Source organism: Silene latifolia, chromosome 8 (genome assembly GCF_048544455.1).
Source record: "Silene latifolia isolate original U9 population chromosome 8, ASM4854445v1, whole genome shotgun sequence".
Lineage (NCBI taxonomy): Eukaryota > Viridiplantae > Streptophyta > Magnoliopsida > Caryophyllales > Caryophyllaceae > Silene > Silene latifolia.
This window is the reverse complement of record NC_133533.1, coordinates 29965757-29987955: the sequence shown is the minus strand read 5'-3', so window position 1 is coordinate 29987955 and position 22199 is coordinate 29965757. Positions and strand designations below refer to the sequence as shown.

The 22199-nt window shown below is 36.1% G+C and overlaps 1 protein-coding gene across 2 annotated transcripts; it reads left to right on the top strand.

Annotated features, from left to right (window-relative positions):
* Nucleotides 1-798: 798 nt before the first annotated feature.
* Nucleotides 799-10537, top strand: LOC141596670 (ABC transporter C family member 8-like). Of its 2 annotated transcripts, none has more exons than XM_074416889.1 (12): nt 799-955; nt 4071-6013; nt 6137-6457; nt 6534-6620; nt 7091-7693; nt 7855-8019; nt 8109-8403; nt 8631-8845; nt 8977-9282; nt 9490-9553; nt 9778-10017; nt 10108-10341. In XM_074416889.1, exons 1-12 carry the CDS (start codon nt 889-891, stop codon nt 10236-10238), a joined length of 4437 nt encoding a protein of 1478 aa, XP_074272990.1. In that variant the 5' UTR covers nt 799-888; the 3' UTR covers nt 10239-10341. The 2 variants fall into 2 exon arrangements, with proteins under 2 accessions (XP_074272990.1, XP_074272991.1); XM_074416890.1 differs by lacking the exon at nt 799-955 and adding an exon at nt 3493-3872 and having other exon boundaries at nt 10108-10537.
* Nucleotides 10538-22199: the final 11662 nt, after the last annotated feature.

The following is a 22199-nucleotide window of genomic DNA, read 5'->3' as shown; positions in this document are numbered from 1 at the left end:
GAACTATAACTTATAGTCGTAAACTATCAAGATTAATTCATTCATCTGTCTCGTCATCTTTTTTCTTCATTCTATTACAAAATTAATTTATATAAATTAAATAATGAAAAGTAGAGAGAAGTAAAATAAAATGTACACGAAAACCACTCACTTTTAGTATTATAAAAAAGTAAGGAAAACTATTTTCTGATGGAATGAAATAAAAAGTAAAATAATTATTATGAAGTTAAGGAAGTACTCGTATTATTTTAGCCATAATATATTGAAATAAGGCTCTATTTTTTTTGGTTGAACTGGAACGAACTTAATGGAGTGGAATTGAGTTGATTGAACTGAATTGAGGTAATAGTTCATTTGTAAATAGATGAGTTGAGCCGAACTGCATAAAGCTGAACTGAATTAAAATGAGCTGAAATTAAACTTAAAAAAACAGGACATAGGCGTTGAGCCCGAGACCCCAGGTTCCACCCTTGTTTTTTTACAATAACTATGGAGACTTGGGAGAATCGCATTTGGCCCGTTGATTATAATAGTCATAATATATTAATAATAATGCCAAATCAAAGTGAAGCATAAAGATGAAACAAACAACTACTACTGGCTTATGCATCCTTTATCGAAATGATTATAAATGATGAGTACTGTAATAGTTTAATTTAATTGATCTCCACTTTATAATTTTGTCGTATACATTTTCACATCATTGCTTTGTTTGATTATAAATAACTAGCATAAAAATCTCACAATATTTTATGGGTTGCAATTAAAATTGGACAGCTGCAAATACATGAACATTTAATTAATTACTCGTACATGTTAATAGTTAGGGTTCACAATCAGATGTGACTTATTGATTAATTTTGGAGGCAATAAAAGGAGGTTCTAATCATGTCAGAATTTCTTCACCAAAGTTTACCACAAACCAGCATGGCTTCATTCACCAACTTATTACGTGGTAAGTTACACATTATTCCTCTTCCATTATCTCCTTGGCTTGTCAAAAGCTTTTCTAATAATTTGTAACTAATTTGTTGTCAATTCTCATGTTATTACATTCTCCATTTATGGACTGTGTTTTGCACTTTGAATTAGTGCCATTCGTGTGCTTTCCATACATGCATTGTTGCTCAACTTTTTCTATAACCCATTTTTTTTCTTTCATCATTTGGATCTTCGATTATGTCGGGATTTTTCACTTACATTGTATGCATGACATATTTTTATTTGAGGGTTAGTCGTCGGTTTATTGAAAGAAAATAACTTAATTGATATTATTTAACAGTTGTAGAGACAGCTTACCACATACATTACCCACGCAACATTTCAAAGTAGTATAAGTGAAACAGCTAATAGTAAATTAGTGATTAATTATCCAATTAGACCTGAGCAACATAACACAGTTAGGTTAGTCATAGTTTATTATCGTCCAGCTAGACGTTGTTCCTGCCAAAAAAAGGGACTTAAAATGTCGTAATTTTACGTTAGTACGCCTTTAAGTGGAATGTCAATTTCTGTCATGTATAAGGCGTTGACAGTTAATAGTTTTCAAACGCAAGCATTTAAAATTACAATTAGTCTCCTTGTGACATGCACTATCCATTACAAGGGAGAGACGAGTTGAATACATACCATATTATGTTATATGGATACAAGTGAGCCACTTTGTGTGTCAATATATTAAAAACTGATTTGACAATACACAATAAAGAATAGAAAAAAATGGGATTTCCCCATGCAAATACATGCGTGTTGAGTACTGTCGATTTTTACTCATTACCGTTCTTTTTACACCCAACTTTCCATTTGTCTACCCTTGACTAATGGAGCTCAAATTTAATTCTCTCTTTCTTCTCTCTATTATTGAATCATTAACCCTTTTTAACCTCTATCAAATTTCAATTATTCAACCAGAGCAACTCTTTAATTAATTAATCCATTATCCATTATTACTAGTTAAATTGACTATTTATTATAATTTTGTATTTTTTACTAATTAGGGTTTATGTTAAAATTAATTAGAGGTTAGTTGGTGTGGGATGGTTTGGGGTACTTGGTTGTTGCCGGCGATATAGACATCACTGCCAGCGTGAATGAGGACAGAGGTGGTCGACGGAGGCCGTTCGAGGGTGGCTGGTGCAAAAATTATTAAAGTACTACATTAAAAAAAATAAAAAACTTCCTTTTCCTCACCAATGTGGGACACTTGGAAAAAATAGAAATGGCTCAAGATGCCCCTATTTCCAACAAGAAGAAAAAAAAAATTGGAATAATCATATAGATCGAGAAAATTTGCCTTTGTTCCACCCAATAATCAACAGATGTGCGGCACTTGCATAGTTGCATTATCTTGTCACAGAATTCCAACAAAATGTCACAATTAGCTCAAGCTTCCTTGTACAACTATCATCAAGAGGATAATGACTCTGTGGAGGGGTAATGTACTAATATCTTGACCAGTTTTCCATTCTCAAACTGGACTCCACAAGAGATAAACATAGGAAAACACAAAAAATACTCTGACCAAAATTAACCAACGAGACAACAAGGGGAACAAAGAAACCCCAATAAAATTCAGATCTGGTTATAAATCCAAAAAGGATTAGAAATTTCAATACACATTCATGATATACATAAATAGTTAATCTAAAGAAATTAACAATGATATGGTCAAATTATGAAGTCTCTAAAAATATTGCTAGTAAATTCTTGATTTAAACCTTGCTTAACTAAGACACACGACTGAAAAAAATGCTCCCTAAGCTAAAATAGAGAGCAAATTAAAGTCAAATCTTTAAGACGGAGAAAACCAAAAAAATAAGCTGATTTTTTTTCTGAAAAGGGAAGAAGATACTAAAAAAGTACCCCTTCTGATCCAGACAGATGATAACACTTACCTAAAATGGATGAACCACACCAATAGTAACATAACCATATTTGGCATGAAAATAATTAAATTACCCTTACATCCACTACCTATTTACAACTTTATCATCCACTCATCCACTCACCAACTACTCCCTCCATTCAACTCAACATTGCATATATCATTTTTGCACAAATATTAAGAAAACTATATTATAGTAATAAAAGTACAACAAGTGGATGGAAAGTGTTAGTATTGTGTGTAATTTGTGTTGAAAAAGTAGGCCTTAATAGTGACATTATAGTATTATAGTATTAAAAGTACAACCAAATAAGGAAATGTGTAATGTGGAGTTGAATGGACCAAAAAGGAATATGTGTAATGTAGAGTTGAATGGAGGGAGTACTTATTTAATCCACCTAAACGCATGTGGCCCCAATCAATATTTTCTACTTTAACCTTCACTTTTCTACCTTTTCTTAAATAACCACTTTTTACTTATATTTACATCTGTCTCGATCGAAGGGAGTAATAATTAAAGAATAGGGAAGTAAAAGAGTATGGATAGAAAGTCTTCGAACCTACTCCGTATTTCTTTTTTCTGAGTTTTTTTTTTTTTTTTTTTTTTTGGGCTTTAGAGAGGATTCTTTCTCAAATTTTAGAGAGAGGTCCCTGCTCTGTAGTTGTTTATGATTATGATAAAAACACAAAAAAATTCGAAAACCAAAAACTCCCTCCTTTTGCTACCACAGTACCACGAGTTCCCTTGCCTTGATCATCTCCAAATGAAATTTACTCCATATTACAGCCATCCAAGTGATGCAAGCATCATCGGCTTCAACAAGCTGTTAAAAATGAAAATCTCAATTGTTGCGGGGAGGGTTTATCGTAGGATGATGATTACGGTGGGTATAAGAGATGAGGGCATCGGGGTAGACGTGCCAAGTTGGCTATTCGGGTTGAATGTAGGTTGGATCAGTTCGTGATGCTTGTGTTTTGATTGTTTCAGGTGTGTTATTATCGAGTCACTTTGGTGTGTCATGTGTGGGTCAATTGTAGTCTCATTTTACCTCAGTTTTGTCCGGTCTTATGAAAATACATTGAAAAAATGTTTGTAAAACCGCTGCGAACTTGAGTATTTTCTACACTAATTTACAGCATGGTATAATCATAAAAATAATTATTAACCATTTAAAATTTTATGCAGGGTACTTAATAGGAGTTGATGATGGAGGGGAGTTTGAATTAGGTTCTTCCTCATTTCACAGGAATTTGATTCATGCTATTAACCTCTGTTTCATCATCATATTTTATCTCTTAGTTTTGCTCTCATTATCTAGTAGAGGACAAAGTCGTCCTTATTGCAGGAAAGACCGCATGAGTATTGCTGTGTCTATCTGTAGTGCCCTTGTAAGTCTCTCATATTTCGTGGTCGGGTTGCTAGTCATTCTACCTTCTGAAGAATATCCAGCATTTGGTTGGCAATTGTATGTTTTTAGAGGGGTTGTTTGGTTATCTTTAGCCATTTCTCTACTCTCACAAAAGTCGAAATGGATGAAGCTTTTCACGTGTACTTGGTGGATGTCGGTCTTTGTACTAATTACAATTATCAACATTGAGTTACTTGCTAAGCAAGAAGAAGTTGAAATCTTAGATTTTGTTAGATGGCCTGTAAGTGCCTTGCTCTTTATCTGTTCTATCAAACTTCTTTGCCAAAAGGAGCCCATTGATTTTGATGATTTGTCAAAATCGTTCTTACCTGAAAACCCCAAGACTGCGAAATGTGAGCAAGCGAAACCAAGTTTGTTAAGTAGATTGACCTTTTCTTGGCTTAATCCATTGATTTCCTTAGGATACTCGAAACCCTTGTCTCTTAATGATATTCCGTGTCTCTTTTCTGAAGATGAAGCAAATTTGGCCTACACCAAGTTCAGTGAGACATGGGATGCCCTCAAAACTGAAGAAAGTTTTGTGAATGAACAAAACATGGTTATTAAGGTTTTGTTAAAAGATAACCTTAAGGACATTATTTCAGTAGGGGTACTTGCATTTCTGAAAACGATCACTGTCGTAGCATCACCCTTACTACTGTATGCATTTGTGAATTACTCAAACGCCTCTGAGCAGAAACTATCCCAAGGTCTCACCTTATTAGGAATCCTGGTTATCGTTAAGGTGGCCGAGTCTTTGACTCAAAGGCAATGGACTTACTATGCAAAACGATCTGGTTTAAGAATACGGTCTGCTCTGATGGTTGCTGTGTACAATAAACTTCTGAAGCTTTCTTGTACTGCAAGAAAGATGCATTCCACTGGCGAGATAGTGAATTACATAATGGTTGATGCGTATCGTACGGGTGAGCTGGCGTGGTGGTTTCATTTGGCTTGGAGTCTTCCATTGCAGCTTCTTATAGCCATAGGTGTTCTAATTGGCGTGGTGGGTCTTGGTGCTGTACCTGCCTTGATACCACTCTTCATTTGTGGTCTTTTGAATACCCCTTTTGCCAAAAGGCTACAAGAATGCCGGGCTAAATCCATGGACGCCCAAGATAAGAGATTGAGATCAACCTCGGAAATCCTTAATAGTATGAAAATCATAAAGTTACAATCTTGGGAAGATCATTTTTTGGAGCTGATTTATTCTCTTAGGGATAGTGAGTTTAAGTGGTTGACAGACACACAGCATAATATTGCCAATTGCACTGCTTTGTATTGGTTTTCCCCAATAGTAATCTCGACATTTGCCTTTTGGGGATGCACTTATCTAAGCAGTGTTCCATTGGATGCTGTGACTTTGTTCACTATCCTTGCGACATTGTCAGTTGTAGCGGAGCCAGTAGTTATGTTGCCTAATGTTTTCTCATACATGATCCAAGTGATGGTCTCATTTAATAGAATCAACAAGGTTTTGATTTCTGATGAGGTAAAAATTGATTTAATTGGGAGGACCGAACTAGTCAATAAAGAGAACAGTGTCGAGATTACTGCAAGTAATTTCAGTTGGGACTCAGAATCTGGTATTTTGACATTGACCAACATTGATTTAGAGGTGAAGCAGAAGGACAAAGTTGCAGTTTGTGGCCCAGTTGGTTCTGGCAAATCCTCTCTATTATATGCAATACTTGGTGAAATACCAAAAATTTCTGGCAATGTAAGTATCCTAATCTCTTGTTAAATTATGAATTATGTAAGCTGATCGCTCCTATTGGTAGGTATTTCAGTACTTCTTAAACTGTGTAGTAACTAAACTACTCTTGAAATTACTTGAATTTAGGTTGGGGTTTTTGGATCCATAGCCTATGTTTCACAAAGTGCTTGGATACAGAGCGGGACAATACGCGACAATATATGTTATGGAAAGCCCATGGACAAAGATAGATATGAGAACGCCATTAAAGCATGTGCATTGGATAAAGATATCAAAAATTTCAGCCATGGTGATCGTACAGAAATTGGTCAGAGAGGAATAAACTTGAGCGGAGGCCAGAAGCAGAGAATTCAGCTGGCACGAGCTGTTTATAGTGATGCTGATATTTATCTACTTGATGATCCTTTCAGTGCAGTTGATGCTCATACTGCAGCAACCCTATTTAATGTAAGCATCAGTTTCGTATATTAAATCTAAAAAGATGTCCGTTTATTTGCTAACTTGGTTGCTTGTTGGACTACAGGATTGTGTTCTGGGTGCTTTAGAGAACAAAACTGTTATCCTTGTCACGCATCAAGTAGAGTTTCTGCCACAAGTTGACAAAATTCTGGTAAAATTCTTTTATTATAAAATCATCTTGCTATGTCACATTTCTCTCCAAATGTGAATACTTAAACCTTAACAGCTAGTTCCTCTGTTTGAGCCTCCTTTATCTTATGAGATTACTCGAAAGGTTTTATGTATGCTTGAGAAGTAGCTAGCCTAAACATCAAAAGGTAGTTTTTAAACAAAAATCCTCATATGAGATGGCCTCATGACCTATATAAGAACCACAATGATGTAGGTATTCTTGACAATAACATATTAACATGAGTTATACCAAGTACTTACTAGTTGAAGCTCAAGGTCGTTATTTTAGTCTCGCATAAGAATTTGGAAAACCCATCATAATTCACAATATTGGAACAATGTGTTGATTACATCTAAGCTCAAGATTGCTACCCTGTGGCCTTGAACTGTAAACCCAAATCGTAAAATTGGAATAGTGTATGTGATGTTTAACTATTTAAGATTATCTAGGTTATGAACAAAGGGCAAGTGACTCAGTCTGGAAGCTATGAGGATCTTCTAGAGGCAGGCAAGACATTTGAGCAGTTAGTGAATGCACATGCGAAAGCAGTAACCCAAATGGATAATTCAAGAGCTGAAGTTGAGGAAAGTGAAGGCCCAACATTGATTCAACAGATTATGATTTCTGAGTCGTTTCATGGGAGTATGGAAGATTTAGAGAAAGACATGCCAATGCACCTAACACAGGATGAGGAGAAGGAAGTAGGAGACGTCGGAATCAAACCATACTTAGATTACCTCTCTGTGTCCAAGGGCACAGCTGTATTCAGTTGGAGCTTAATCTCACAATGTGCTTTTGTGGCTTTTCAAGCTCTTTCAAGATATTGGCTGGCCTTCGCCATTGGCATCCCTATGATAAGTAGTGGCACCCTAATAGGGGTTTACGCAGGGCTCTCCATCCTTGGTTTGGTGGCTGTACACATTAGGGCATTATTAACAGTCAATCTAGGCCTGAAAGCCTCTAAAGCATTTTTCGAGGGTTTCATGAACTCAATATTCCGAGCTCCTATGCTCTTCTTTGATTCAACTCCAGTTGGGAGAATTCTGACTAGGGTAAGTTGTTTTTGTCCTTATGAACTCAATATTCCGAGCATATGGAATTCCGAGCTCACTTTGATTTCTTAGTAAAGTTCTCTTACCATAAATCATTGTAAGAGTACTTCACTTCGTACAAGAATGTGCTTCTTAATCATCCTTTTTGCTGAACACTTCAGGCATCATCAGACTTGTGCATATTGGATTTGGAAATTCCATATGCTCTTTCCCATTTTTTGGCTGGTGGCATTGAGCTAGTAGGAATTGTTGTCGTGATGGCCGTAGTCACCTGGCAGGTCCTCATTGTAGGAGTTTTCAACTTTCTGATAGCACATTACTTTCAGGTAGCTGTTCACAACTTATCACCTTAATTCTTTCTTGAAAGCAAAATCATATCTTAGACTTGACCTGACTTATGCATTTTATAACACAGAAACGATATATAGCGTCTGCAAGGGAGATATTGCGTATAAATGGAACAACAAAAGGTCCAATTATGAACTATGCAGCAGAAACATCACAGGGAGTCATTACAATCAGGGCCTTTCGAAAGATGGACCAGTTCTTTTACAAATACTTGACTGTTGTTGACACTGATGCAAAGCTCTTCTTTTACTCAAATACAGCCATGGAATGGTTGTTGCTAAGAATTGAGGCACTTGAAAATATTACACTTTTTGCATTTGCTTTTCTACTGATTCTACTTCCCAATGGCTATGTTCCCCCAGGTAAAAATAAACTCCCTCTGTTTTTTCTTTTTGTCATTGACCCTTAATATCTCTCAAGACAATTATTATTTAATTGAAAGTCGAAAGCTTACCTTGGTAGATGCTCAATATATTAAAACAGAGTGATTAGTTTCTATGCTTCCTTCCTTATTGTATTTAGTAACTGCAAGAATCATTAAACCGTGGCTTTTTTTCGATATTCATTTGTTTCTACTGATGTTATGTAGGATACGTTGGTCTCTCGCTTTCTTATGCTTTGTCGTTGAAGGCTACTCATGTGTTCATGGTTCAATGGTACTGTAACATTATGAATTACATCATCTCTGTTGAACGGATTAAACAGTTCATGCACATCGAACCAGAGTGTCAAGCTACTTTTGACGGGATGATACCTTTATCAAATTGGCCGTCAAGAGGCAAGATAGAATTACAAGATCTCATGGTACTACGACTATAAACTACCTTTAAACTTAATCAAGAATGTTGGTTAAAAATGAAAACCAGGCTACAAAGTTTGTGTCTTTTAGCCTGTCGGATTCTCCTCTGCAATTCATTTTTTTTTTACAATTACAGGTGAAGTACCAGCCTGGTGCACCTCTAGTTCTCAAAGGAATCACTTGCACTTTCAATGAGGGCACAAAAGTTGGAGTAGTCGGCAGGACGGGAAGCGGGAAGACAACACTGATAAGTGCTTTGTTCCGGTTAGTAGAGCCATATAGTGGAACAATTTGCATTGATGACATTGATATCTGCTCCATTGGGCTCAAAAATTTACGGTCTAAGCTAAGCGTCATTCCCCAAGAGCCGACTCTTTTTCAAGGGACCATTAGATCAAACTTAGATCCCCTTGGTCTCTACTCAGATGCTGATATATGGGAGGTAACCCTACTAACAACTCTTTGTCATTTGTTAAGCACATTACAAACACTTTAAAAAATGTTGAAAATCTTTGTAACTACCATACCATAATGGATGGTTTAACAACAATACATGACAAGTGTAAAACCACTTTACGAGAGATTTTATGTAACTCGTGGTTAAAGAAAAGATTGTCTTACAAATTTTTCTCTCTGTTGGTCTTGGCAGGCATTGGAGAAGTGCCAGCTTAAACTCACAATTAGTAACCTACCAAATCAGCTGGATTCGTCAGGTTAGTTGAAAGGACTGCCATTTTATTTCATTACTTTCTGTTTTTATTCAAGTTGTCTTCAACTCATATCTATGTTAGTGGACCCTAAATCATTTTGGGACTAAGGCTTCGTTGTTGCGGTTGCTGCTGTTGTTGATTATGATGCATTTACATACTGAATGTTTCTTCTTTTAGACAAATGTTAACTTGGTGGTACAAACTGAATGTTTTGGCATCCTTGGTAGTTGGCGATGAAGGTGCAAATTGGAGCATGGGGCAACGCCAGTTATTCTGTCTTGGAAGAGTCCTCTTGAAGAGAAACAAAATTCTGATCTTAGACGAAGCAACAGCTTCTATAGATTCTGCAACAGATGCAATACTTCAGAAAATCATTAGAGTTGAATTTGCCGAATGCACAGTTATAACAGTTGCTCACAGGATTCCAACTGTTATCGACAGTGACATGGTTATGGTCCTTTCTTATGGTATGCTTCACCTTTATCGGTGTCTTTGTCCTCTTAATGCTAGAGTATAAGGCTCTGTTGTTGTTGTTGTTGTAATTCCAAATTGCGCAGGTGAGCTTATTGAGTATGATGAACCCACCAAGTTGATGCATTGCAACTCGTCATTTTCTAAGCTAGTTACTGAATACTGGTCCAGCTACAATGGAGGTGCTTCATCAATGAGACGCTCAGCTACATTTTAAGGACGAATGAGTCGTGTTTTACTGCTTGATGGGATTGTATGCAAGTTAAAACGTGGTTAGGGAACTAGTCCGTGCAACCATCTGCAATGGAAGGGGAAGGCAAGGCTATTATAAGATAAGTTAGAACAAGGTTTGCTGTATCTAGATTTTTTTTTTTTGTTTTTTTTTAATTTGTTTGTTTTTTGCGCAATGAATGTTCGCTGTTAGTAATTAGTATGGAGTTCATGTTTGTGATTTGTAAATTATATATCTTTGTATAAATTATTCTCTATCTTCCTTATTCAAGAATGTTGCCGTTTTAATATGTCATACGGTGCCTCCCCATTGGGTTTTTAATAAGCACTAGGTTTGTGACCCGTGAAATTCACGGGTTTATTTGTTTTAGTTTTGATATTTTTATTGTATTGTTAATATTTGTTCGAGCAATTAGTTGTTGATCCATTTAAAAATATACAGTCTTGAAATACATAGAAATTAGTTAGTTAATACCTTATTTCTTTGACAACTTTGATTTAATTTTGTAAATCGAATCCGGCAAGTGACAAGGTGTGTTTTACTCCGCAATATAATAAAGTGAGTTTTTTAAAAATTAAAAGTTGAAACTATCCGTATATAATAAATTCCGTATGGAAAAATCTTCAATAACGCCTTATCTACATAGTATAAAAGCCAAGTTTTTTCTTGGCTTTTGATTGGCTGTTGAGTTTCTACATGTGGGTCCCTCCATGTTTCCTATTCTATTTAATTATCGTCTTTCTTCAACCCAATTCCAATTCATATCTCTTATTCCTATTTTAATTTCTTATGTTAAAACATAAGTTAAAATATCACAATTTACATAAAATGTTGTAATTTACATATATATTCAACAGGTCTAACATGTCAAATACCTTTAGTATAATTCTAATAAAATACGGTTGTATATTATCTGATATTCAAATCTAATATTCATCAAATATTCGAATCTTCAAATATGGACTATCTTCCTTTATGTTTTACTGATATTAGCCTCACATTAGTCAAATTTGCCTTGTTTTGACCCTTTTATTCAACTACATTCCTATATGGCCTACCCTTGTCAAGCTAGTCTTGTTGGTAAGTTTGGAAGTCTCGTTGTTATCAATTAATGAAGAATGCTGTTATGTTGGAAGGAAGGTGCATAAAAACATTGATGAATGAAAAAAGTACTGAAAAAGAAATGAGAAAAAAAAGTGATAAGAAAAATGAAGTTGAAAAGAAAAAATGAGATGTGAATTTCATATTGCTCATATATTTATCATATTCATTGTATTTGAGGAGCTTAGTCGTTGTTGTGAGTGAGTTTATGCCAAATTTGACATTGTGTCCAGTTTTTGACATATTGGGATTATAAGCGGAATATGTTTATTTTTGGTTGTGTTCGCTGCTAGCTTGGCTTTTACCTCCACATATACAAATTGTTTGCCCCTTCGTACCCAATTACCTCATCTCAAATTTAAATGTAAGTCCTCAGCATGTGTTTTGGAACTCGTTTGGTTGGAGTGTATGTGTACGATAGCTGGAGATATCTATCATGTTAGACTGCATGCATGCTTTTGTAGGTCGTAGTTAGGTGAGTAGCTATTATTCTTCTCTCTTACAAAATTTGTACTCACCTTGTGAGAGTCTGGCATAGATGGTCTTGCAAGGTCGACGGTTTGGTACTCTTTGGTCATTAGCTTAACTCGTTTGCATTTGAATTTTTGTGCTTTACAACTTTGGAATTCGTTCCTTAGCATGAGTGTTCTATTGCATTAAATTGGTTTAACGAGTCTTTCGTATGGATAGCTCTGAGATTGTATACCGTTTAATTAGTCCCCTTTATTGTCTTTTGTCTATTGCTTGCTTGGGGACAAGTAAGGGTTTGGTTTGGGGAGGTTTGATGAGTGTCTTTTATATGCATTTACTAATACTTTGCACGCATTTTTATGCATATTGAGTAGCAATTAGCTACTATTTGTAACACCCCCATACACCAAGGTGCCTTACTAAGACCACCTAATGAATGAGAATGCTACCATCTCGGTTGCCCGAGGTAGATTATATTAAATAGACCATAAAAGAACGTACTTTAAGTAAATAGTTAAAGTGATTACATGCAAACCAACCGATAAAATACGATACAAGTGTTCCAAACAAAAAACCAACTGAAATAATAAAAGTATCTCGGCACGACAGGGGAAGACTACTAGCTGACTCGTGGTGACTCATCCCCAGCTAACCCTCGCGCATCCAAGTCATACATGCTCAATAACTGCTCACAATCCCCGAATGGATCACCACAATTTTTAAAACAATTAAAAGGGGTCAGTTACTGTATACACAATATAAGATAATACAACAACGATACATAGACACAATTCTCCAACACCGTCACATTACCAATCATCTGACTAGCCTGAATATCTAGTCCCGCCATATTAAGGCCGCAGCCAGTAATCCACACCGCTAGTGGGGGACCGTAGCCGTTCCCACCTAAACCTCGTTGATCTTTACCGAGCGAAAACTCGTGTTCCCTAATGTGCACATCCCCTGTTGCGGCGGGTTCCACAAGGGGCGAATCAAGGGGGGTGAAGCCACTCCCGCAAGTGACTCCACTCAGCCGAGGGCGCACCTCGCGAACCACAGACAACTAACAACAACCAATTACAATATCAACAACACCAAATCAATTACGATATGAACAAATTCCAATAACCAACAACCAACAACCAACAACCAACAACCAACAACCAACAACCAACAACCAACAACCAACAACCAACAACCAACAACCATCTCATAATCATGTAAACAATAACTGAGTAGGAAACCTGATAGGCTATCGCACACCTATGCAATAATATTTATACCCTAGCAAACAAATGAATGTAGTACGTAGGGGTCGAACCACATAGAGACGAGAGTTGTTAATTAGTTGTTATGGGTTGAATTCTATCAAGGTCGGTTACATTTGATTGATTGGTTTGGTTTGATGATTATAAAATAATAAACTAAATGATAAAAGGAGTCTAGGGAAGTCGGGTCACACATGCAAATTATGTAAATGCTTAAATTAAACATAGAAGTTGATGAAACGTTAATTGTTTAGGCTTAGAGACACCCACCTTACGGCATTAGTGACAACCATAGACCGGGTCCTAGAGAAACTCTCATCCATGACTAGGTCGTCCTACTACACATGCTTAGTCTAATTCAATTCCGTGCCTCTCGACTTTAGAACGAATGAACAAACTTAATCGATGAATAAGGCCTTTAAACAAAGATTAAACGTTAAGGTGCAAACATGTGATAGAAACAATTAGACAATATTATATCAACCTAATTTAACATTTTACAAATACTTTTTATGCATGGCTCCCTTCATTCCCTAGACAAAAGAAACTACTCTAACATACTGTAAATGTAAACTAAACTAATGACAATTGAAATGATAAACATAATGAAAATAGGAATAAAATTACCTTGAAATGGAAATGGTAATGGAACTAGGAATTGAAGAACAATGTTTAATAGAAATAATCTTGAAATGTAACTTGAATATGACTTGAATGGAAATTATATTGAAGTGCTTAAGGTAAAATGTTTGTAACATAAAACTAAAAGTAATTATAATCTAAACTAAACTAAAGACTAAACTAAACTAAGACTTAGAGATAATTTCTATGTAAAAATGTGTGTAAAAAAGATGGTGTCTAGATGTTGAAGTCTACACCCTTTATATAGGAAATAAAGGGTGAAACTTAGAGCAAATACAAGGGGTTAACCCCAAATATTTTCTCTTAATTACTTGAGTAATTGCCTAGAGAATCCCATGTTGGCCATTAACTCCTTCTTAATTGCACAATTAGCATCCAAATAGCATCTTAAGATGAGCATCCAAGGCATTCTCTCATATTCTTCTACTTGGGCTTTAACACTTGATTTTATACTTGGGCTCATTTCTTGACTTGTGTTGTGCATTTCTCAAATTAATCCTCCACATTTGCTCATGCAAGTCCATGCTTTAATTCATTGTTGGTCCATTCTTCTCTTCAACTTAGCTTTGTATCCTAGTGTTTGTAAATATGTGGAATTAAGCTCCTTAAAGCTTAAGTACCTACAAAATATGATAGAACGTGCAAATGCAACTAGAAATACAATATTAGCTCAGAATCACTAAGATTAGTGCATAATGTCAAATATATTAGAACTAAAAGAAGGAGATAAAGTCTATATAAAATGGACTTATCAAACTCTCACAAGCTAAACTCTTTCTTATCCCCAAGCAAGAAATCATACCCCATCAATTGCAATATCCTAAAACAAGATAAGCATAACGATTCAAAACCCGAGACAACATGGGCATAAGGAATAATGCAAAAACATGGATGAGATTTACATGACGGCGTAGCACGAAAGACTTTGAATGAACCTTTAAGCTCTTGCATGATCTTTTGACTAATGGACTCTCACGATGCACTCAAACTCTTTTATATCTGATAGGACAATTTTTGTGAATGAACACTCAACTATCCTCGACTTATAATAATGTGCCCGCAATCTAATATGGTAAACATGTCAAAACTAGTAAGCCAAAATAATCAACTGTAAGCATGATAAATAAGCCAAATGAGTGGGAATAAGGCAATATGTAATGGGTAAGAAGGGGGAACAAATGGATTATGGATTGTGGAGCTAATGTTAAGTTAGTAACAATCAAATGCAAGGATGCTCAATCCCAATTCTAACCCAATTTTGCAAATTAATTATAAGACAACTCTTCAAAATATATGAATAATGTTTAAGAGTTTCTCACATCTCTTTCTTTTTCTCTTTCTTTCATTTCAATGCATTCTTCTTTTTTCTTGCGTTTTCTTCTTTTTTCTCATTCATTTTTTTCATCTTTTCATTCTCATTTTTTTTCATTTCAACTCTTCAATTTTTCATTTTTCATTTTTTCTCCTTTTTTTTCTTTGAGCATTAAGACCAAGCTCACACGATTTCCGAAACTTTGAAACAAATCCCAATTGAGCACCCAAGCAAAAACAAACAAAGCTACTAGCTCAACAAGGTAGGCAAAATTATAATGTAGCTAGGGAAAATGTTTGTGAAAGGGGTCAAGAAGGCAATTATATCATGTGAATGGCTCCAAAATGCTATAACAAATGAATGCATGCTTACAAAGAAATGACATGAGAACCATACTTGTGCGTATTGATGAAACAAACATCATAAGGAGACACCTACACTCACCTAAGAGAGACCGGATATGGATGCGTCGGTCTAAAGAGGTTCTACCTTACCAATTTGTAGCTTGCCAAAAGTCAAGATCAAGCCTATTTGGTTCATTTTTCATCTCCCACCTACTATGTCAAGACATCCCCATGTGGCAATTATCCCATCATAAAAGAATAAATCATTAGCTTAAGCAATTATTAGGATATGCAAGAGGGCATAAGTAGGACAAACAAAGAATTAGAAGCAAAAATTCACACAAATTTTTCAAAAATTCTCACTAAATTTATACTAACTAAATGCAAACTAACTAATATGCGAATGCAATCTCCCCCCCAAGCTAAACACAACATTGTCCTCAATGTGCCAACAATGAAATTACCCAACTAAACCATAAAAAATGGCGCAAAGCACATAAACAAAAAAGACAAGAGGTCATATTTAATGGGATGCGAGAAATAAACTAAAATGCAAAACAAAGAAAACTTACTAGACTAGCGAGCCTCCCCCAAGCTAGCATGTATTCGGGGGACTCTTCCATGCATCAACAATTCAAGAAAAGGGCCAAAAATTGAAAATTTGATGAAGGAATGATGTTTGCAAGTGATTAGGCAATTTTCTATAAAAAAAAAAAAAAATTTCCCGAAAAAAGTTGCGTCCCCGATCGGGGTTGACCCTATCTTGCCGTATTTGACTTTTTCCGCATTTCTTTTAGCTCCCCCGTTCTTGAAAGTTACGACCCCGATCGGGGTCTCATGCATGAGGAAGCGTTCAATCACCTTTTCTTCATTGTTTACCTATAAATCACAAAACAAACATCGTCAAGTCTAGTAATTTTATTTCTATTTCTACGAAAACATTAAATTTGCGGAAAATTAAAAACAAAAATAAATAAAAGCGATTTCCCGAAATGAATATCTATTGTCCTCTAAAAAGCATGTCAACGCCCTTAGAAGTTGATCATATTCCTGCGCATGAGCAATACACAAGCATATGTAAGCAGTTGATAAGATAAAAACATGATAAAGCAAAGGTAAGAGATATGATATCTTATCAAAATGCTTATGGAAGATTTCATAGAGAACCACCGTACTACTCCACTCGTCAGTAAGAGATGGAGCATCATGCTTAAGACCATGAAACAAATTGTTAGTGCACAACATATCATCATAAACTGTCTCAACTGGGTGGTATGAAAACTCTAAATGGTAGGACTTTGGGAAATTGGGGGTTTCATCCCTATTAACCTCTATGTCACATAGTCCACCATCTACCTCTAATGGGTCCACTATATCCTCAATGGAAGGATTTGTAAAGGGTTCTAAGGTCTCAGATAAAACCTCGTCCTTTTCATTGAAAACGGGCCCAACATCGTCCACGGTGGGTGTGTCATCTAATACAAGGTCAATGTCATGAGTCTCTAAATGGTCAATCGGAGTGATGTTATGGGGAATTTTAGAAGAAAAATTAGGACCATCATCATCATCTTCCAATAGTTCTAAATTATTAGTTGCAAAAGACTCACATTGGGAAGGTGGAAGAATAGAAGCTTTGATAAATCGCTCATTTCCTTCTCGCATTTCTGTGAGCATGTCTTCGAGCATTTTTATGATACGAGCCTTGGACGCTTGTTGCTCCAAATGATCTTGAAGAAGCATTGCACGCCTCAATTCTTCTTGGCGAGATACCTCCCGCAATTGACTTTGGCTAGCCATGAAATCAAAGAAATCCCAAAGTTCTAGCCCCATCATGTAGTAGACACTCCCATTACTCAAGTTTAGAGTTATTTCTCGGGTCTCAAAATTCATGCCATTAAGCGTGAATTGAACCATGTAATCCCCATCAAGGACATGTCCAAGAGAGAGGAGACTGTCGCAAAAATGGCAGAATCGGGCAAGATAATCATGAAAAGGCTCGGATTGGAGTTGTGGGACGAATTCGTAATTCATTATGAATGGCCAATAGCTTTATCACCTACAAAAATAGGCACTAAAACTACAAAGAAACCATGAGATGATCCCAAGGAACAAGTGTTCTCCGAGACAAAATAAAACAAGATAAAATTCAACAACTAATAACAAACAAAACCGTCTCCCCGGCAACGGCGCCAAAATTTGATAGGCTATCGCACACCTATGCAAAAATAATATTTATACCCTAGAAAACAAATGAATATAGTACGTAGGGGTCGAACCACAGAGAGACGGGAGTTGTTAATTAGTTGTTATGGGTTAAATTCTATCAAGGTCGGTTACATTTGACTGATTGGTTTGGTTTGATGATTATAAAATAATAAACTAAATGATAAAAGGAGTCTAGGGAAGTCGGGTCACACATGCAAATTATGTAAATGCTTAAATTAAACATAGAAGTTGATGAAACGTTAATTGTTTAGGCTTAGAGACACCCACCTTACGGCATTAGTGTCAACCATAGACCGGGTCCTAGAGAAAATCTCGTCCATGACTAGGTCGTCCTACTACACATGCTTAGTCTAATTCAATTCCGTGCCTCTCGACTTTAGAACGAATGAACAAACTTAATCGATGAATAAGGCCTTTAAACAAAGATTAAACGTTAAGGTGCAAACATGTGATAGAAACAATTAGACAATATTATATCAACCTAATTTAACATTTTACAAATACTTTTTATGCATGGCTCCCTTCATTCCCTAGACAAAAGAAACTACTCTAACATACTGTAAATGTAAACTAAACTAATGACAATTGAAATGATAAACATAATGAAAATAGGAATAAAATTACCTTGAAATGGAAATGGAAATGGAACTAGGAATTGAAGAACAATGTTTAATAGAAATAATCTTGAAATATAACTTGAATATGACTTGAATGGAAATTATATTGAAGTGCTTAAGGTAAAATGTTTGTAACATAAAACTAAAAGTAATTATAATCTAAACTAAACTAAAGACTAAACTAAACTAAGACTTAGAGAGAATTTCTATGTAAAAATGTGTGCAAAAAAGATGGTGTCTAGATGTTGAAGTCTACACCCTTTATATAGAAAATAAGGGGTGAAACTTAGAGCAAATACAAGGGGTCAACCCCAAATATTTTCTCTTAATTACTTGACTAATTGCCTAGAGAATCCCATGTTGGTCATCAACTCCTTCTTAATTGCACAATTAGCATCCAAAGAGCATCTTAAGATGAGCATCCAAGGCATTCTCTCATCTTCTTCTACTTGGGCTTTAACACTTGATTTTATACTTGGGCACATTTCTTGACTTGTGTTGTGCATTTCTCAAATTAATCCACCACATTTGCTCATGCAAGTCCATGCTTTACTTCATTGTTGGTCCATTCTTCTCTTCAACTTAGCTTTGTATCCTAGTGCTTGTAAATATGTGGAATTAAGCTCCTTAAAGCTTAAGTACCTATAAAATATGATAGAACGTGCAAATGCAGCTAGAAATACAATATTAGCTCAAAATCACTAAGGTTAGTGCATAATGTCAAATATATTAGAACTAAAAGAAGGAGATAAAGTCTATATAAAATGAACTTATCAAAACCCTACCTGAAAGCCATCACCACAAATCGACACAAGCAGCAGATCAACAGTGCTCCTCTACGAAATCACCTCCTATCAACGTATACAATTACTAACCATCATCAACAATACTCTCAAATACCTCCAAATTACCCAATTAAGGTTAAACCAAAACTAACGAACTAACATAAAAACTGTACTAGGATCTTACCCACAATACGACGATCTGAAAGGTATAAAGAACTCTGAAATATTATCTCTAACCCCTTGGAATTAATAGCAATGCGAGAGAAGATTCAACGTAGTTTGTTTTCTCTTGTAAATATTTAGAATAACGTAGAAAGTAAAAGAAACTGATGAAAAATACTTTATATAACTCTCTCGCGTTGCTTATCAAAACCCGGCCAAAAACTCACACACTCGATCGAGTAAGTGAGGTACTCGATCGAGTTGCCCCTAATCGATCGAGTACCCTACAGGCATAACACACTCTAGAACGTAAAACTCACTTACTCGACAGAATAAGCCCTACTCAATAATATACCCAACAGTCCATAAATCTGAGGTATTACAGTATTCCCTCCTTAAAAATGAAATTCGTCCCCGAAGTTCAAACTCAACCTATAAAACATGAACTCCTAACACTAACTCCACCAACTATGCCTACCTCCACAACATGGCTCACGATATCGTATCAACTACATTATAGCATCTCGGCACTAACTCCATACACTACCGAATACCATCCACAAACGTCGCTAGCTTCGTCTCACTAACATATTATCCACTAGCAAATCCAATATCAAGACAATCCACCAAGAGAGATCAGCCACCAAACGGAATGTTACATTCTACCACCCTTAAAATGAACTTCGTCCTCAAAGTTTATTCATACTCATAAACATCATCACCCAAACTATCAACACTATCGAAGTTTACTCACACCCATAAACATTATACTACTACCAGCACTGTCACTACCTTTAATAATATCAACCACAATACAAGTCCATCCTTTATTCTCCATCAAGACTCAAACTTCCAAATATATGAAACTTCTAAATATACTGCAACATGTACAACCATCAAACTCTCTTTGTCGGATCCTACTCCTCTTAAGATAAATGTTAGATCCTCGTAACCCACTAATACGAGATCCTTAGCTATATCTTCTCATTATCCTCATCACCACCGCATGTCAACGATAACCGCTTATAACCTCAACACCTACAACTATGCCTATATCCAGGGATCTGTTTCTCTAACAGTTCTCATACTTCAAATCATTCGGCACATCACCTAACCTATACCACAAAATACATAGCATAACTAATACTCCAACTCTTCCACAGTACCGCAAGGCGATATACTCATCTATACATGCGCTTATCTCCATAATCATAACTCACGATCCACAATTGTTACACACATTCTCACTAGATCCTCAAGTTCTCCATTTTATTGCCACAAAAGTCATCCATAACTTTACATCATACTAATTTCCAACACCCTATACCCATTGTCCTAATAAATATTAAGAACATCTTCTCGCTTCCAGCTCAGCACACACACGTTCCACGATTCTCTTGCCACAACTATGCCAACCAATGCCTCCTCTAAAACAAGAGCAAAAGTACTCTAATAGCCTCTCACAACTGTATCCCATCAACAGGATATCACTATACCATGACAAAAACGACCACATGCGCAACTCTCTTCCATATCATACTCTACCCTCACTCCCAAGCCGAAACTCGTAAGAAACATCAATAAATAAAACAACAGTCTATATGTCCAAATCGAAACTCAGAGAAAACAGCATTAAACAAAACAACAATCTATATAACTGGTATACACTTTCGAAAACTCGACTCATAAGTATCCCGCCTACTCCACCACAACCGATGACGACATCGCAACACAGTCACCAACAGCCGCACCGCTGCGCGAAAATACTTGCATCCTAACACAAAGTACCGTGCCCGGATCGCCACCCGAGGCACAACAACCACATCGATAGTCATCGCAACTTATACAATCCCATAAACACTAACTCGGCATAACTTCCTTGACACGAAAACTTCCTTAAAACCGCTATACTAATTCACAACGCAACATATCACATGGAATAAACAAATAATAACCTTATGGATATCATCCATACTATTAATCATGAGGTCGGAACCTCATACTATCACTTACATGTATCATATATACACGTACAAGTACAACTAGCCATTCTAGCCGACCCAAATTACCACTTTTGAAAGTCATCCTATCAGATTATCATACACAACATATGACGCGGAACACTCAAATAACGACTTTATAATTATAAGACTATACCACTATTCGTGAGGTCAGAACCTCGCACAAACACCTACACAAATCATAGACCCATAATCGAGTCTAACTAACCAATCCTAATCAAAGTTACCACCTGATAAAGGTTACCTCTCGCCCAAGCTTTACTCGTATGCCCCTCATAACACAATCTCCTATTCGCATAACTATCACCTCCTCACAAATGTAACCATACCATTAATACTCAGCTACTAGCAACCGCCTCCTATAACCACATCTTATACTCCCTCCCAACCATACATATCAGTCTGGCTTCTACAAAATCAGCCTCTTAAGAATAACTATCTTTCCTATTTATCATCACCCTTAACCACTAGTGACAATACCACAACACCACCACTGTTCGTTTATCAAACCTCTTACGCTCACCTCTAAATATAATGGTTCATTTCCTATCTTCGGTTAACATCCCAAATAACGAACATCAAATCTATCAACAAAATTACCTGAACATTCATTCCAACTCTATCCTTAATTGTATCATCACTCAACTCACCAGCAAAATCTCATATCGTGCAAATACTTTACCAACTTTTTACTTTCCTTAATTCCTCGAAACTCATGGCTAACATGTTGTCCTGAAACTCCTATATAACCATTGACTCACACCCTCTCATGATGCTATCGCACATTTCCATGATTCCTTACTTTCATGTTCCTTAACTCTGGTCAACGTGCTCTCAGCTTACTTCCATCCTTCTTTTCCCTTTACACTCAACAATACCAATTAATATTTCATCTCCTTACTCCTTTTACCTAACTATTTAGTAAGCGGTTACCTTTTCGCTGCTCCACAACTCAAATTCCATTCATTCATATCAGTATCTTTCACTCTCCCTTATC

What these genes read in the sequence shown, in the direction of transcription:
- LOC141596670 (XM_074416889.1), top strand. Translation starts at nt 889, where the DNA reads ATGTCAGAATTTCTTCACCAAAGTTTACCACAAACCAGCATGGCTTCA. An exon ending in TACCAAAAATTTCTGGCAAT is followed by an intron (nt 6,014 to 6,136) that starts GTAAGTATCCTA and finishes ACTTGAATTTAG; the next exon opens with GTTGGGGTTTTTGGATCCAT. An exon ending in CAATGGCTATGTTCCCCCAG is followed by an intron (nt 8,404 to 8,630) that starts GTAAAAATAAAC and finishes GATGTTATGTAG; the next exon opens with GATACGTTGGTCTCTCGCTT.